The sequence below is a fragment of the Mirounga leonina genome, unplaced genomic scaffold (genome assembly GCF_011800145.1).
Source record: "Mirounga leonina isolate KUSES-001 unplaced genomic scaffold, KU_Mleo_1.0 Mir_481, whole genome shotgun sequence".
Taxonomy (NCBI): Eukaryota; Metazoa; Chordata; class Mammalia; order Carnivora; family Phocidae; genus Mirounga; species Mirounga leonina.
This window is the reverse complement of record NW_023270773.1, coordinates 2,499,543-2,516,998: the sequence shown is the minus strand read 5'-3', so window position 1 is coordinate 2,516,998 and position 17,456 is coordinate 2,499,543. Positions and strand designations below refer to the sequence as shown.

Sequence of the window (17,456 nt, the reverse complement as noted above, 5' to 3'; positions counted from 1 at the left end):
CCCAGAAATATTCCCACAATTATAAAGATTGCCATAAACAAAATGAAAGAGAATAGCAGGAGCCAGCTGTGGAGTCTCCTTTTTCAGGATCGTTCCCCATACTTGGACTTTGTCAAACAGCATGAATAGCTTGGCTCGCGCCAGGTTTCCTGTTAACTGCCTCTAGACAGGGAGCCACCAGCAGGTCCTGATCCCACCTCTCTGGCTCACCACGGATTGCTAAGCACCGGGCACAAAGCCTGCATGCAGTAGGTGCTTAATAAGCCCTTATTAAACAAATGGATGCAGGAACTAGGGAATGCAGAGGGCCAGGACCCTCGGCAGGAAGCAAAGGAGACAGCAACAGCTGGATCTGGGCCCTCACCGTACCTACAGAGTTACAGCTCTGTGGACAGGATGACTTCTGGGCCTGTCCACTCAGGGCCCTGGCTCTGCCGGGAGAAGTTGAGTCTGTGCAATTCCTCAGAGATCTCCAGGAAGGTCTTGCCTTTGGTCTCAGGGAGGAAGAAGCCAGTACAGATGGCCCCCCAGACACAGACACCGAGGAAAGGCATATAGAGAAAGTGGGACAAGCCCTCCTACGGGTGAAAAGAGACCCGGAGACCTGGTGTGGCCATGTTCAGCCACAGACTTCTGTGGCCTCATGACAGGTGGTGATGAGGGATTTGTCCAACTTGGTTCAGATGAGTCCCGACCACTCCAGCCTCAGGCTCCCTGGATGGAGACCTCCCGCTGACAGAGGTAAAACCTAAGGCCAGGGCCTCAATGCTGGGGGAAGGCGGGGCAGGCCTACCTTGAGGAAGGGAAACCCCAGCCCGACCAGGAAGAGCAAGGTCCACACAAGCGACCCGCTGACCATATAGGCAGCAGGCCGGGCCTTCTGGTCAAACAGCTCCGCGGCCAGAATCCCTGTCACTCCGGCTAGAGGGAGGAGCGGGGACAGGGTGCTGCCAGCCAGGACTCCCTGCCCAGGCTTCCCCCCACCTTGTCCCTGACATGGGAGTGGGGACCCCTTGGCCTCCTCCAGCCACCCCCCCCAGAAGCCTCAGTACAGGTAGGCTGGGGGGAGGGACATGCAGGTGACACTGCATTCACATCCACCCATCATGCACTCAGACATTCGAGTTCCTTCCACAAAGCCCAAAGCCCAGGGTTCCTGGGGCCCACTCACCGGGGCCAATGCCAAAGCTGAGGATGAAGGCAAAGACGCAGGACATGGCCAGGTAGGGCATCCAGGAGAAGGAGCTCTGTAGTAAAGGGGCAGAGGGGGTGCAGTGAGGTGGAGATCAGGCTGCCCCAAGCCGCAACCCTCACGTCCAGCCCACCTACCCGCAGGCACAGGGCCGCTGTGAAGATACTTCCCCAGCAGGCCATCAGGCTGTACCCTCCTATCAGCAGCACACGGCGGCCCACCCTCTCGATCAGCACACACTGCAAAGGAAAGGAGCCCTGGTCACTGACCCCCGCCCTGGAAGCTTCCCTTGGTTTAAAGGCGAGCAGTGGGAAGCTGGTGGTGTGGGGAGGGGGGGCAGTTAGGAGCAGTTGATTGCTTCAGGAGATTAAGACACTATTAATTTTTTTTAAGACTTTATTTATTTGAGAGCGAGAGTGAGCGAGAGAGCACGAGCTGCGGGGAGGGGCAGAGGGAGAGGGAGAAAAGCAGTTTCCCGCTGAGCAGGGAGCCCAACAGGGGGCTCAATCCCAGGACCCTGAAATCATCACGATCGGAAAGCTGAAGGGCAACCGACTGAGCCATCGAGGCGCCCCTATTAATTTTTTAATTATTAATTTGGTCACTCCATTCAGTTTCCTCATCTCAAAAAGGTGTGTTAAGGGCACGGTCAACAGTTGGTGCTCAATAAATGCTAGCTAAGTCGCCCCACTTGAGCATAGTGACCTGGAGTGGAAAAGGGCTCAAGGCAGAGGACTTAAGTCCTCCGAGAGTCAGGCCCCCCAACCCCCCCGCAGGGCTGATAGAGGGTCAGCCTGAGCCCAGGACAAACTCACACTGAGGCAGGCCGCGAGCAGCTCGCAGCTCCCAGTCCCCAAGACGGCGTACTGGACCTTCCCCTCGGGGATCCCGGCCTCCCGGAACACGGAGGAGGCGTACGCGTACACCTGGAGACGAAGGGCAGAGGGGCGCGGGCTGCCAGTGGCCTGCGGCCCCGCAGCCTCCTGACCCGGGGCGGGGGACGTGGCGGGGTGCCTCACTGAGTCGTTCCCGCAGAGCTCCAAGGCACTGGCCAGCACCACGAGGCTCGTCACCTGCCTCCGCAGGCCGCGATCCTGGAACAGCTCCCATGGGCGCCGCGCGCGCTGGCCCTCGCAAGCCGCGCGCTCCTCCTCCAGCTCCGCCAACTCCCCCGCCACGTCCGCGCTGCCCCGCAGCTGCTGCAGGGCTGGGGCGGGGGGGAGAGGGTGCTGAGCCCCACTTCCCCCAGCCCCTCTTTGGTCCCCCGCAGTGAGCTCCCACCATCAACTCTGTTCTCTCTCTCTCTGGGGCCCCCTGATCAGATGGGGATGAGCTTCCCCTGTCCCTGTCATTTCAGGGCATCACGGACCAATAAAGGCTTTAGGAGCTCGGGGTTCTGCGGATACATCAGACCAGACACGATTGCGGCAGATTGCCATTATCCAACGTCCCCAATTCTCCATCCGTCCCTGTATCCAGGCCCTCTGCTAGGTGATTTTTGCAGTGGTCCCTACCAAAGGGGCAAGTATGTATCCCGCCCCTTGGCATTGGGCTGTGCCATGTGACTCGCTCTGGCCAATAGAATGAGGTTGTAGGGAGGGTATGCAAATTTCAGCCCAAGCCTTAAGAGACCTTGCTCATTTCTTCTTGCTCTTCTCCCATCATCATACAAAGGTGTGGTGGGGCTAGCCCACTGGTCCCAGAAAGAGCAGAGAAGGCCCAGCTGGGACCCTCCTAAATTAGCCAATGCCCAGCAGACCTGCATGAGCGACCAAGACCAGCAGAGCCACCAGCCAGGCACAGCCTACATCAGCCAAACCCAGGGAACTCACAGAGGCTTGAACTAAGTGATTGCTTCTTTGATTTGCCACTGAGACATGATTATTAGGCAGCAACAGAAAACTGATGACTTAATTAATGGGTACCAGGAGGGGTGCTACCATACTAGGACCTGTAATCTATGGTACTGATTCCAATACCAGGCAGAGATGGTGAGGAGGCTAGAAAAATAGATGCCTGGGTATGCCAAGCAGTATTGAGGAAGAAAGAAAACAGACCTCATGAATTCCTGGACTCGAGGGAAGAGATCCCTATGTGGTGAAAGCATGAACTGATTGCTTTTAGCTGAGTATTCCAAGCTTACTATAAGAGAAACATGAAGGGCGCCTGGGTGGCTCAGCTGGTTAAGCGTGAGCCTTTGGCTCAGGACATGATCTTAAGGTCCTAGGATCAAGCCCCGCATCAGGTTCCCTGCTCAGCAGGAAGCCTGCTTCTCCCTCTCCCTTTGCCTGCAGCTCCCCCTGCTTGTACTCTCTCTGTGTCTGTCAAATAAATAAATAAAATCTTAAAAAAAGAAAAAGAAAAACATGAGCTCAAAAAGACCTTCAGAGGGAACAAGATTTAATTAAATTTAACTTATTCCGAACTCACTAGGTTGGTTTAATAAAAAATGAAAAAAAAAACCCACAAAAAACAAAAAACAAAAAAACCTGTTTCTTATCTCTAGCCCCTCCAGTTAGCAAAAAGAGTTCCACATTAAGTTATGGCCTGAAAGCAAAAATCAAATCCAGAGCCCTGCCACTGAGCCATGGACTCAGGGTAACAACCAAATTAAAGGTGTGGCTTAATGCCAGCACCTCATAGACCCTCATGGCTGGAAAAGGAGCATTTGGAGGGCTTAAGGGTGTTGGTCCCCAGCAGCCTGACATGCCCCAAATTCCAGTCATTCGGTCTCAAGAGGGAAGCAGGTCTCAAAAAGACTTGTGGATGTGGCTTTTGGGCACATCAGTCAAATACATAGAAGAATCACATCGTTTTTGAGAAAATTATATTGACAAAAACTCCACCAGCCCCGGGGAAAAGGGACTAAGACAATTTGAAATATAAAGACTTGTGTGCCCCAACTTTCTATGAGCACATTTGCAATGCCCTCTTCAGAAGGTGTTAAGGAAGGCTAACTCAGAGGGCAGAAGCCAGAACCTGGGGACACCACAGCCCAGGGGGCCCCTCCCAGGGAGCAGAGCCAGAACGTGATCATGGAACATTCCCTACCAGCAAGGCAGGGAGGTCTGGCACCATCTTCCCAGGAGCACCTAAGCATTAAGGACTGGTGATGGCTTTCTGCTCCCTTTGAAATGAGGCTGAGTTCTGGTTACACCATCCCACCTTCACCATTGTGTGTTGAGTTCAGAGGGGCAGAAGACTTGTGTTTTTAGCTCCTAGGTCTCTGGATCAAGAGAAGGCACATATAGACTTGATATGATCTTAAGATCTGGGGCTACAAGACGGATGCCATGATTGGATGAGACTGTGGGGGCCCCAGATGACACTGAGCATGTTTTGCACAGGGCAGGGCTATCAGTAATAGCTGCGGCCACAGTGGCAAGCTGAGAAGGTGCATGAGTGGGCCCTGGTCTTCACCTTTCTCTGAATCCACACCCTTTGCCATGTGAGAGGATAGGCCGTTGATTTTCCCATCCCTTGACTTTGGGTTCAGTGACATGGCTGATGGCCTGTTCATGGGCACGGGGAACACAGATTTGCAAAATGCTTGTGCAACTGAATCTGCTTTCTTGGGCCTCTGCCATCACCTTAATAAGAACATCCCCAGGCTAGCCCGTTGGTACCAAAAGTGAGAGAGGCGTGTGCAGCAGAACTGAACAGCTTGGGCCCAGACCAGCCTGGACTGGCTCACCGGCTGATTCCCAGACACCATGAGCCGCCCAGCTGAGATCAGCAGTCATGCAGCCAGCCCAGCAAGCAAATGAGTAGAAGACACAGTAATGGATTATGTTAAGCCAGAGATTTGGGTATTGTTCTTGGGCATCATTACCATGGCCATAGCTAATGAGTCAGCCCATCGGCACCCAGGTGACACAGTGTTTCATCTTGCGTATGTGGTAGAGGGGAGGGTTCTTTACTGGCACCATCCTGCAGTTCCTAGATGTCAGGGGCCGGGTCTGCTCTGTCCCGCTGGCTTGGCACTTAGGACAGCCCCTTGGTAAAGAGTTTTTGGGTTTTTTTGTTTGTTTTTTTTTTTAAGATTTTATTTATTTGAGAGAGGGAGAGAGAGCATGAGTGGGGGGAGGGGCAGGCGGAGAGGGAGAAGCAGACTCCCCGCTGAGTGCAGAGCCCGACTCGGGCTTGATCCCAAGACTCTCAGATCATGACCTGACCGGAAGTCAGACACTTAACCAACTGAGCCACCCAGGCGCCCCAATAAAGAGTTTTGAAGAGAAGGATGGATGGCACAAAAGTGAGGGACAGCTTTTCCCTGATAAATGAAATCCAAGAAATGGGGATTCACATGCTCCAGACAGATGTGCCCCTGGGTCAAGGGTGGTCTGGGGACCCAAAGTCAGGGACTCACCTGCCAGGCAGGCCTCGGTGTCTCCACGGTCAATGAGGAGGTAGCGTGGGCTTTCAGGAAGCAGAGGGAGGGAGGCAAGCTGGAGCACCCCAGGCACCAGGCAGCTAGCCAGCAGCAGGGGCCAGGCCCCTGGGTCACCCAGGAGCTCCCTGGGGAGACAGAGGAGAGGCTGGACCAGGCGCTTCTTTGCCAAGACCCTGCCCACTTGCCCCCTAATCCCCTGACCTCCCCACCCCGCACCCTCCAGTCCCCTGCCTGCCTGCCCTCCTGAGGGCAGAGGACCTGTATTGCTCTCTGCTTCTTTCTAACCAGTTCTGGGTCTGGACACCAAGATCCCTCCCATCCCATGGCCATGACCCCACCTTATCTGTAGCAACTCCTCTTCCCAGGGTTCCAGGCTCTGCCCTCCCCTCTCTTTTCTGGGATGACCAGGACATGCTCCCCTTTAAAAGCCCAAACCTTCACCTTCTCTCTTTTTAAGACCTGTTCTTTGCTCCCTGATCTAGAGAGGAGGGAAAATGCTGATTCACACTGGCAGGTAGTTGGCTAATACCCATTTTGTGTATTGGCCAGATGGGTGTAGACAGGATTTCAATACAAAGAAGATTTCTTAATTCAAAGAAGCAATGCCTTAATACACTTAATGAGAAATTTAGGCGAAGGGCTTTTTCTGGCCCCCCTCAAACTACTCAGGGCACATGGAGACAGGGTGTTTACCTGAGTCCGACCACCTGACCTATCACGATCCCCAGGGCAGCGAAGATGGCTGGGGTCATGGCCACGGCTCCTCGGAGCTCCTTGGGGGCACTTTCCCCCAGGTACATGGGCTGGACATTCATGCTCAAGCCTAGATGTGTGCACAGCCACTAAGTTTCAGAGTACTTTCTTTCCCAGGAATAAATAACTAATATAGACAGAGACACCTGGTGTATAAACAGTAGCAAGTCAAGAGGGGATTTGCTGATGGGTGTCCCTAAAAGCCCAGGTCGATGGGCTTCCTCACATGCCAAGCCCCTGAAACTGAGGAGCCCCTAACAGGCTACTCTGCCTCTATAGGGAAGATCTGAGAACTCATCCTTGTTGCCTTTGTACCTTGGCTGCCAGGAAGCTCCTGGCTTAGAGTGTGGCTCAAATACAGGATCTCTGTTAGCATGGGCTTGGGGATGCTTGTATCCACAGCCCTGTACAACTTTTTCATGTCTCTATAGCCACTTTAAGTGTCTAGTTATATGAGCCTTTTGAGATAAACCATAATCATTTTGCTAAAGAAGAGGTGGGCATGAATGAAAAACATGAAGAAAGAAAATGCATGAATGGATGAAAGAAATAAAGAGAACAAATGAATGAATAAATGGAATACATGAATGAGTGGGAATAGAGAGGCAGGATGAGCTGCCCTCCCTGCATACCTGCACTGACTCCCATGAGCAGCCTGCCCAGCACGATCATCTCAAAGGAGCCTGCTCTGCGGCTGAAGCCAAACAGGGTCGCCGCGGCCACCACGAAGATGTTATTCACCAGGAGGGACTTCTTCCTGGGGGGAAGTGGAATGCAGGCAAGAGAGGCTCAGATTCAGTCTGGGCGGGGGGACTCTCCCTGGGGACCCCCCCTTTGCAGCTCCAGCCAGCCCGGATCAGACCCGTGTGTGCACGTGTGTGAGATTCATCAAGGAGTCTAAGCTACTCTCCTTTCCACCCGCATCATAGCTTGAGATGACATTTGTATTTTATGCTTCATCTCTTCAGATGAAGCATTTCTTTCTTCCCACTCCTTTTTTTTTTTTTAAAGATTTTATTTATTTGACAGAGAGAGATAGCGAGAGCAGGAGCACAAGCTGGGGAGTGGGAGTGGGAGAAGCAGGCTTCCCGCTGAGCAGGGAGCCCGATATGGGACTCAATCCCAGGACCCTGGGATCATGACCTGAGCCGAAGGCAGACGCTTAACGACTGAGCCACCCAGGCGCCCCTTCCCACTCCTTTGTAAGATGAGAGGTCTAATGTCTGATTTCTCAGACTCAATAAAACTTTCAGAGTAAGGGAAGAGATGCATTGAAAGCCAAGTACAGTCCCCGCACATTTTCTTCCATGTATTATAGAGTCACTTCTCAGAACTTTCAGGATGGCTGGGTGGCCCATGCCTAGTTCAGCGGGACAGACTGCAGCCCAGGGAGTGGCCACTAGAAATGTCAGCTGCTCCACCATGATGAAGCCTCAGGTCTGGAGTTCCTGATACTGAGCACAGAAGTGCTGTCATACAGGGTACTCGGGAGAGCTCACTGTACAGACAGGGAAACTGGATCCTAGAGGAGGCCAGTCTTCTGCCCAAAGTCAGCGGCACACCGGCAAGAGAATCCAGACTAAAGCATAGATCTCCTGTGTCTAGAGAATGGAGAATGGCATAGATTATAGCAAACTTGGTCCAGGGGTAACTCCAACTGAAAACCACCTATGGTTTCCTCAGTGCTGTAAGTTAATAAAGTACTTCAGTTGTGGGGTATTTATTTGGTAAATACATTTTGCTCCATTTCCGTACACACACAATACCGGAAACGCTTAGCTTCCACCTAGCAGGGGCAGTAATACACCTTTACTGACCTGCCTGAGGATAGAGCAGCTCTCCAGCTCGGGGCCACGGTCCCTTCCACAGGGCATCCTGCTGGCCCACTTCTCTGATGACTATATACTGAAAGGACAGGGAGAATGAGCACCAGAAGAGTCCACTAGAGGTCTTGTAAGGCACAAACATGATAAAGAGTGGAAACTTCAAACGGAGCGGGCCGCCCCATCAGTGAAGTTCCCGAAGCTCACCGGACTAATGCACATCAGCCTATTTCCTCCAAAGTGCATGAGAAATCACTGCCACCCCTCTAAGAAGGAAGGGCAAACCTCAGAGAGCTCCTTCCCATTTTAGAGAGAGTACGTACCACCCTGGGTGTCACGCTCTGGCACATAAACCAGGTAACTTGGAAACCTGGCAGCTTCGAGTGGAGCTGAGCATGAAGAGTATCCTCCAGTGGGTCCACTCAGTGCAAAGAGCTCTGCCACTCGCCCCTTTAGACCTAGGAGAGCCTATGGTGCTCCGAGTGGCTGTGGCAGCCATCCAAAAGGAGACTCACAATGCAAGACCTAGAGCTTTGGGGCAAAGCCACTCTCCTTCAGTGAATTACCATCCTCTTAATTAGAAATAACCCTGGCCTGCGTGCCTGGGTGGCTCAGTCAGTTAAGCGTCTGCCTTCAGCTCAGGTCATGATCCCAGGGTCCTGGGATCGAGCCCCGCATCAGGCTCCCTGTTCCACGGGAAGCTTGCTTCTCCCTCTCCCACTACCCCTGCTTGTGTTCCCTCTCTTGCTGTCTCTCTGTCAAATAAATAAATAAAATCTTAAAAAAAAAAAAAAAAAGAAAGAACCCTGGCCTTGTCGGTAGTCCCTACCCCAGCCCTGGTGGTTGTGTATCCATCACGCACTGCGTGCCATATGACACTCCTATGCTAAGGTGGGGTGTGCCCAGTAGCACTTGATCACTATTTCGGTGATGCCTCGTGTGGGCCCCAAAGGTTCTCACGAGCAAGTTACTCGTGTCAGCATGCCTACTTGACCATACTGCCACCCCTCCCCTAAGGCACACCAGGGGTCAGAGCTAATTCCTTCTCTTTTGCAGGAAGAGCCTAAATTTGTTTGGGAATGTGCCCTTACCCCTTAAGGTTCAGGTATGAACCCGACCATCTAACCCAGACTTGGTGATCTCATTCTCTATGCTAGTGACCTGGTGCTGGGCAATGAGACATGGCACCTTTTTTGAAAAGTTTTTTTTTCTTCTTCTTCTTTCTGATATAAAGCATCAGCCAGGAAGAAGTCCCCGTTCTGCTTGATAATGTTGCCTCTGGGTGAGGCACTATGGTAGCTTTCCAGACAAGACAAGGCTCTAAGTGGTCTCCCTCAGGGAGAGGTGAATACATATGATGGTGTATATGATGGGATGGTTGAGGAATGTTAGGAGGGGCACGTATAGAGCTGAATACACGGGAGAAACGTGTCTACGCGTGCAGGGTGGCTAGCAAAGGGGTGGACCGTGGTAGCCATTTGCTTTTTCTGCCCAGTACTGCTTCATGGTTGTAAATGTGTGACCCATGGTGGGTCGGTAACAATCTGTCTTCCTGGATTCTGAATCTTGAATGAAGACATTGGAGATAGAATGTAGTTGGAGCTAATGCACTCCAAAGGCATCCTCCCTGGGAGGATGGCCCAAAGCTCTGGCTGTTGAGATCCTCAGCACTGCCCTGGATCCTGCCGTTCTGAAGACCTGGCTTCTGAGTATTTCCTTTCATTCTATGAGCCGCTCCACCATCTTTCCAGTTATTACAATTTTCGATCAGATCAGTCCAAGCCTGTCTTTCTCTCTCTCTTTTTTAAAGTAGACTTTTAATTTTTTATTATATATATATTTTAAGATTTTATTTATTTATTTGACAGAGAGAGACACAGCGAGAGAGGGAACACAAGCAGGGGGAGTGGCAGAGGGAGAAGCAGGCTTCCCGCCGAGCAGGGAGCCCAATGTAGGGCTTGATCCCAGGACCCTGGGATCATGACCTGAGCCGAAGGCAGACGCTTAACAACTGAGCCACCCAGGCGCCCCACCTTAAGTAGACTTTTTAAAAAGTTTTATTTAAGTAGGCTCCCTGCCCAACATGGGGCTCAAACTCACAACCCTAAGATCAAGAGTCCCATGCTCCACTGACTGAGGCGGCCAGAAGTATGTATGTATGTATGTATGTATGTATGTATTTAGTATGAGCCTGTCTCTCTTGTTTGCACCCCAAGAACTGTCTCAGTTGGATACAGAGAGGGGAATGAGGCCTGAAGAGGACCTAGTTTATGGTCCAATAGCACTTGCCCACAGACATGGAACTAGAGACCAGGAGTCCTCTCTCCCTCAGAGCACAAGGCTCCTCCGTCTACCAAATCAGCTTAGACATATGACTTTTTTTTTTTTTTTTTAAGATTTTATTTATTTATTTGACAGAGAGATAGCGAGAGCAGGAACACAAGCAGGGGGAGTGGGAGAGGGAGAAGCAGGCTTCCCGCCGAGCAGGGAGCCCGATGCGGGGCTCGATCCCAGGACCCCGGGATCATGACCTGAGCCGAAGGCAGATGCTTAACGACTGAGCCACCCAGGCGCCCCTAGACATATGACTCTTGTGATGAAACCGCTGGTAGGGTAGGAGGCGGAGGGCGGGCAGAGGTGGCCTGGGCCTGGGCCTCAGGGCCTCTTCCTTCTCCCACATTCCTCAGCCTACAGACTGGGGCACCTCTCATCAAGGGGCCTCCGGGGCACACACAGAAAGCACTTACCTTCCCAGCACGACAGCCAGGGGCCCGGCAAGCAGTGCTCCAAAGAGGCCCCCCAGGGGGTACAGAGACACAATGAGGGACCACACCAACAGAACGAGGTGATCGGGCAGTGGCTGGCCGGTACGCACCCCCCATGTCTCGTTGATGAATTCCTGAATGTGCTGTGGACAGAGATGCCAGTCAGCCTCCCAGCGACAGGCTGGACAGGCTAAGCCTTCTCGCCCACAGGGCTCTTCCTCAGCAGAGAGCAGGCGCCAGGGCTCCCGAGCAAGACTCCGGTGGGGCAGGAACAGAGTCACCTGAGCTCCTCCTCTTTGAGGGCACCGGACAGATCTCCTTCACATACAGTGTCTCCTGGAGCCTGGTGCTGGCCAGTCTCTGTTTGCCCGTCAGAGTCCACGATCACCCCCCACCCCCCGGGCCCCTGCTTTTGGCCTAAGCATCCACCAGTATGGCTCACATCAGTGGGCCCCCTGCTGACTGGCTTTCTGTGGGGCTTGGCCAATGGTGAGCCCCAGCAGGACATGAGAGAGAGGCGGGAGGGGTGTTTGTTTCCGGGTCACCTCAGGCCGGGGGGTCACCTCAGGCCGGCTATGACACTCAACCAGGCGTCCTGGCTCCTCTCAAGGGGTCCTACGCCACACGGCTCTTTCCTTCCAGGTTCGGTAACCGCTCCTTCCACGTGTCCCTTTGGGGGTGGGGGATTAGGCCCAGAGAGGTGAAAGGACTTGTCACGGCCTCAGCCACAGGTCAGGGCTGCCGCGGGTGGTCAGGACACCCCAGGCCCCCACCCCCAGAGCTGCAGTTCTAGGTAAGTAAACAGAGGCCACAGGGTTAGGAATGACTGCACTCGGGGAAGACCTGGACACACTTCAGCGTCTGACTGGTCTCAGGCCTCCCAACAGGATGTGAGGGAGGACGTGAGGAGGGCAGCAGGTTTAGGGGTTGGGCCAGCTCTCCTCTGCTCAGGCCAGCTCAGGGTAATGACTGTCAGCCTGGTGCCTGCCAGGTCCCTCTGGGGGCAGGACCATCTAGGGGAGCTGGGACCAGGCCCAGCCTCTCCTGTCCCTGGCTGGAAATCCATTTGAGGGATTAGGAGGAGTCTCTGAGGCCAAGAAAGTCCCTTGGGCCAGGTCAGCGCCAGGCGCTGGGGGCACAAGGATGACTCAGACACTGAAAGCAAACCAGCAGGAGGATGATACGGGCCCCACACAACCAACATGCAACCTGAGTGGGGACAGCCCGCTTGAAGGCCTGGGGAGGGAGGGGCGACTTCCAGCTGGGGTGGGGTGGGGCTGTCGAAGGAAGGCTTCAGGATGGTGATGGTGTTTGCGTGGTCCTTGAGAGGCTTCTGCAGGGGCAGCAGAGAGGGCTTCCCAAGCAAAAGAGGCTTAGAGAGAGGGCTGTGTGCATTTGGGGAACTGCATTTAACTTGCTTTGCTAGTGGGGTTCAGGGAATGAAGGTAGGAGAAAGGTGGACAGGTTCTGATCTAAGGAGGCCTTGAACTTCAGGTGGATGAGTCTGTTCTTATCCCTATAGGTACTGGGGAGCCACAGAATGTTTTTGGGCAGGGGAGTGGCTTGGTCAAACTTTCGAGGCTGAAGGAAGGGAGGCCAGTGAGGAGGCTAAGCCAGGGATCTAGGTAGGAGAGACGGGTCCTGAACTGGAGGCATGGCAGAGACACGGGGAGAAATGGCTAGCTAGAGGTAGTTAGGAAGGGCTTGGTGTTTGGAGGCAGGGAGGCAGAGTCAAGGCTGGCCCCCAACCAGGCAAGCAGTAAAGTTATGCGCTGACATCAGGGACCCGGGAGGACATGCAGGTTCAAGGGAGGATGTAGAGCTGGGTTTGAACCTGGATCTGCAGGACCTGTGGGTCATTCAGTGAAGGTGGATGCATGGGGTGAAAGCACCACCAAGTGGATGCTGGCCTGAAGCCCCACAGCGGGCAGCCGTTAGCCCTCACCCTGCACCCACTGGGATGGTGATGGTGGGCACAGAAAATACATACCAAAGTTGGGGCATTGATGATGGAGAGGTTGTAGCCAAATTGAAAAGTCCCGCCAATGCCAGCCGCGCAGATGGTCAGGAGCAGGACCCTGCCCTGAATCTGAGGAGAGAGGGGAGGACACAGAATGGCCTTTAACAGCCTCCGCCTCGTTCCCAGGGCTCGAACCTAGCAATCATGGCCTTGCAATCTGTTTGAACCAGGCAGTGATGTTTCCACTGTGCAGCTGAGGCACAGAGGAGAGGGGTTACCTAGGTCACATGGCCGGCGGGTAGCAGAGGAACCCCAGGACCCCGCTGCCCCCTCCCCCCTCTCCCCCATCAGCATTTTCCCGAAATAGACAACAGTTCTCTGGCCCTCCATGCCAGGCGGGGCCTGCTGTGGTTCTGGAGCACAGAGCTCTGAGCTGGGGCCCTAGGAGAGTGAAACTCTGCCCCTGGAGTCCCCCCCCAGTCCCAGGGGCTTGCCCCAGCAAAACATGCTCCAACAGAGCGGCTGTGCCTCCTTCTCTCGCCTGCCAGCCCGTTCTGCAGTAAGGCTAACAGAAGGGGCCGCGTGGACCTGTATGTGTGGGGACTTGTGGGGCATATGAAGCAGCAGAATGGACGCAGCTGGTGGCCGTGCTTGGGTCCCAATGCAACCTCTGCCCCTACTCACTTGTCCTCACTCAGTCACTTCTTTGCTGGACCTGGAGATGATCATGCCTACCTCCAGGGGAGGGGGGGGGGAGGCAGCCAAGGTATACATGTGCCACACACACTTGGTACAACAGAGAACAGTTTTCATCCCCCTTAGAGATGGAGAGAGAACTCTCCAGAGTACCCAGCCATGAGAGCTCAGCACTCTGAGGTCTCATCCCTTTAGGTCAGTATATTTTTTAGGGATTCTCAATTTTTTAAATAAAGACTTTATTCATTTGTGTGTGTGTATGAGAGAGAGAGCACAAGCAGGGGGAGCGGCAGGCAGAGGGAGAGGGAGAAGCAGGCTCCCACTGAGCAAGGAGCCTGATGCGGGGCTCGATCCCAGGACCCTGGGATCATGACCTGAGCCGAAGGCAGACGCCTAACCGACTGAGCCACCCAGGTGTCCCGGGATTCTCAATTTTATTAATATTTTTCCTCTTCTAGTTTTTAATGACAAAACAACATGCTTGTTAAAATGTTCGAAAATTCAGTATATGCTGAAAGTTCTCCACTGACCCAAAGGCACAGCATTGAACTGCTCCTCTCAGATACTTTCCTAGGCATGCACAAAGTAGTTGACCACACAAAAATCAAATCGTTGATCTTTTCCTAGTAAATCACACCGCCTTTCTTGTTCTAGCAAATCATCCTGCAAATCTGAAGTCCTATAAGTCAAATTTATGACTTTTTAAGTACCTACATACAAGTTTCATGGCAGAAGGATGTTTGGCTAAAGATTTACAGAGGAATTTCCAGAACCTGAGGACTATTTATTCATTTTATCAAACACCCAGTGCCTGTCCCAGATAGGAGCTGAGCTAGGGGGCAGAAACAGCTGGGCCAAAAACTGATGTGCATTCTCCATTTGGTGAGATACTGTGCTGGCGGTGGGGAGGCTGAGGAAGAGGCTCTGGGGGGCAGGATCTTGCCAAAGATCTTGCCACAGGTCTACAGACAGGTCCAGCAGAGGACCTGCCCACAGATCCCATAAGGCCTAAGTAACTTCCTTCTGGAAGCCAGAAGAGGCAGCCAGGTGAGGACCCAGGACTCTGGTCTCACTGGAGTCACATTAAAGCTCCATGTGGGCTGCATGGAGGTGAGTGTTCCACTTAGATCTGCAGGAAGCAGCGAGAGAGGGGTGCCTGGGTGGCTCAGTCGGTTCGGCTCAGGTCATCCCAGGGTCCTGGGATGGAGCCCCTGCTCAGCGGGGAGCCTACTTCTCCCTCTCCCTCTGCCTGCCACTCCTCCTGCTTGTGCTCTCTCTCTCCCTCTCTCTGTCGAATAAACAAACACAATCTTAAAAAAAAAAAAAAAAAAAGGAAGCAGCAAGAGGTGACTGGCTCAGTTGGAAGAACATGCGACTCTTGATCTCAGGATCATGGGTTTAAGTCCCATGTTGAGTGTAGAGATTAGTAAATAAATAAACTTAAAAAAAAAAGAGAGACACAGAGCCTGATGACCATTAAGCCCATGGGGCAGGAGATGCTGGTGGGTCTCCAAGATAGCAGGAAATCTTTTTTAAAGATTGATTGATTGATTTGAGAGAGAGAGAGAGAACAAGCTGGAGGGGGAGAGGGAGACAGAATCTCAAGCAGAGGCCGTGCTGAGCGTGAGCCCCACTCGGGATTCGATCTCAGGATTCTGAGATCAGAACTTGAGCAGAAACCAAGAGTTGGAAGCTTAACTGTACCACCCGGGCGACTCAGGAAATTATTTGATTCACTGAGATCATGCATGGAGATTGCCTAGTCCTGTGCCTGATCATGAAAAGCATTTACAACATTAGCTATGATGGTGATTTATCAATTCAGTGAACAAATATTTCTTGCTTCCCTACTGTGGACAATAAACCAACTGTTCTAGGTGCTACTGATATAACCAGTGAAACAGGAGACAAAATCCGTGACCTCACAGAGCTTTCCTTCCAGCCAGGGAAGACGGGCAATAACATGAACAAGGAAATTACATAGTATGTCAGCTGGTGTGATGGAGACATAAAGCAGGGAAGGGGTGTGAGGGAATGTTTGGAGAGGGTGGCCAGGGAATACGCCCTGTGAAGGTCACATCTGCACAAGGACTTGAAGGACATGGAGGCATGTGCCATGCAGGTATTTGAAGGAAATCAGTGCAGGCTGGCAGAGGAGTGGCAACACTGGGGGTATGGGGGAGGGGGAAAGGGCATCCAAAGATGGGTGGTGGGTGGCGTGGACGTTCTCTTCTGGCTGCCCCCCATTTCTCTGTGAAGCAGGACATCAGGACAGCTCAGACGGAGCGTGGAGGAGGAAATGAAGGTTGGGGAGTGAGGCGAGAGTGGGAAACGGTCGCAGGAGGGGGCGAGGCGACCAGGACCGCAGTGCCCAAGGGCTGCTGCCTCCCCGGGCCTGTCCGACCCGCCAGAGGGCTCCAGAACAGCGCGGGCAGCGCGACGGCTGCTCGCGTGGGATGCTGCCGGGCCACGGTTCCTGCAGACACTTGACCCCATGCAACCTTGCACTGGCCCCCAGGCCATCCCTGCGCGCGACCTCCTGCTTATGCTCCTCTGAGCCCAGCACCTAACTCCACTGGGCAAACAAGCGCCAGCTACTTTTATACACTCCGTTAAGCCTTCCAGAGCGGCTGCGCCCGTGCATTCCCGCCGGTCTGCAAGCCCTCGTCTGAAACGCCTGGGCCGGGCGTGCTTCGGAATTCAGACCTTTCCCGATCGCAGGAGGGCATCGAGCACGTACACATTTCTCGAGCATTCGCTGCGACACCGGGTTTGCGATACAGAACTGCTGCCGCCGTAACCGCGCGGCGCGGAGGGAAGTGCAGTCGCTCCGGCAGGACCCCCGCTGCGGACGCGGAGGGGCACGCGCAGTGGGCGTGGTAGAAGCGCCTGCCATCTTCGAGGCAGGAGCGGATGCGCAAGCGCAGTGGGTGTTGAGGGCGGCCTGGGGAGCGGAAGGCTCGCGCAAAGCCTACCTCTGCGCCGAGCGCGCGCCCGAGACACAGGCGCAGGCGCACAGCGCGGTTAAGGGGTGTGCGGCGCTTCCAGCCGTCACTTGGGAACGAGGCCCAAAGGGCCGTTACTGTTCACCTCCATCCCGCCCTTTCCGTAGCTTTGAGGCTGAAAACCGACACATTCCTTGGTCGGCCGAGCCTGGGGCCCATCTCCGCAAAGCGGAAGGGAGCTCTGGTCCGAGGTCACCACAGCCAACCCCTTGCAGTCGCCCCGGGAGGTCCCATTGAGCTCCAGATTCACCCGAAACCCGGTCCTGGCCTCTCGTCCCCTCTCCCTCTGCCGCCCCAGGGTGACTCTGCCGGTGCCCGCCTCCTTCCCCCTCGGCCCTCCGCCGCTGCCCCTCCCGGCCCCTTTCCCCCGCTTCCTTTGCGCCCCCCTGGCCACCTCCAGGGCGCGGGAGCCCCCAGTCCTGGGGAGGCCCCTGTCCCCACCGACGTCCCCAGCCTCCCCCAATCCAGGTGCCCCACCCTTGACCCAGTGGAGGGGCAGAATTAGGAGGGACTGAAGGGCAGACCCACCAGTCTCTGGAGCGCTCTCATCTGTTAGTCGCGGCAGAGCCAGTGACTTGGGTGCAGGGGAGAACCGGTTTGGGGTTGAAGGCATGAGAGGCTGGCCCTTGGAGGTGAGGAACCACAGGGTCCACTGGGTCTGGTTAATCTTTTATTTCTCGGGGCTTCTCAGACCCTGCATGGAATCCAGGACGTGGATAAAGGCCAAACCGAAACCAGACTTGCCAAAGATGCTCTTTGTGGTCATAGAAACGTATACCCGAAAATGGCCTTAGGAAGCCCTTTGAGCAAAGACTGTGCTAGGACATACCCCATAATGGAGACCGCAGTATCTCTCTTGCTCATGCCTG

At 54.1% G+C, this 17,456-nt stretch overlaps 1 protein-coding gene across 1 annotated transcript; it reads right to left on the bottom strand.

Moving 5' to 3' along the window:
• Positions 1–92: 92 nt before the first annotated feature.
• Positions 93–16,427, bottom strand: SLC2A11 (solute carrier family 2 member 11). Its single transcript, XM_034989227.1, has 12 exons — positions 16,323–16,427; positions 12,917–13,015; positions 10,909–11,069; positions 6,971–7,095; positions 6,279–6,408; positions 5,562–5,710; positions 2,212–2,399; positions 2,008–2,118; positions 1,330–1,431; positions 1,172–1,247; positions 794–921; positions 93–578 (listed from the first exon to the last, which is right to left on the bottom strand). The coding sequence occupies exons 1-12, from the start codon at positions 16,335–16,337 to the stop codon at positions 378–380; spliced, it is 1,485 nt and encodes a 494-aa protein (XP_034845118.1). The 5' UTR covers positions 16,338–16,427; the 3' UTR covers positions 93–377.
• Positions 16,428–17,456: the final 1,029 nt, after the last annotated feature.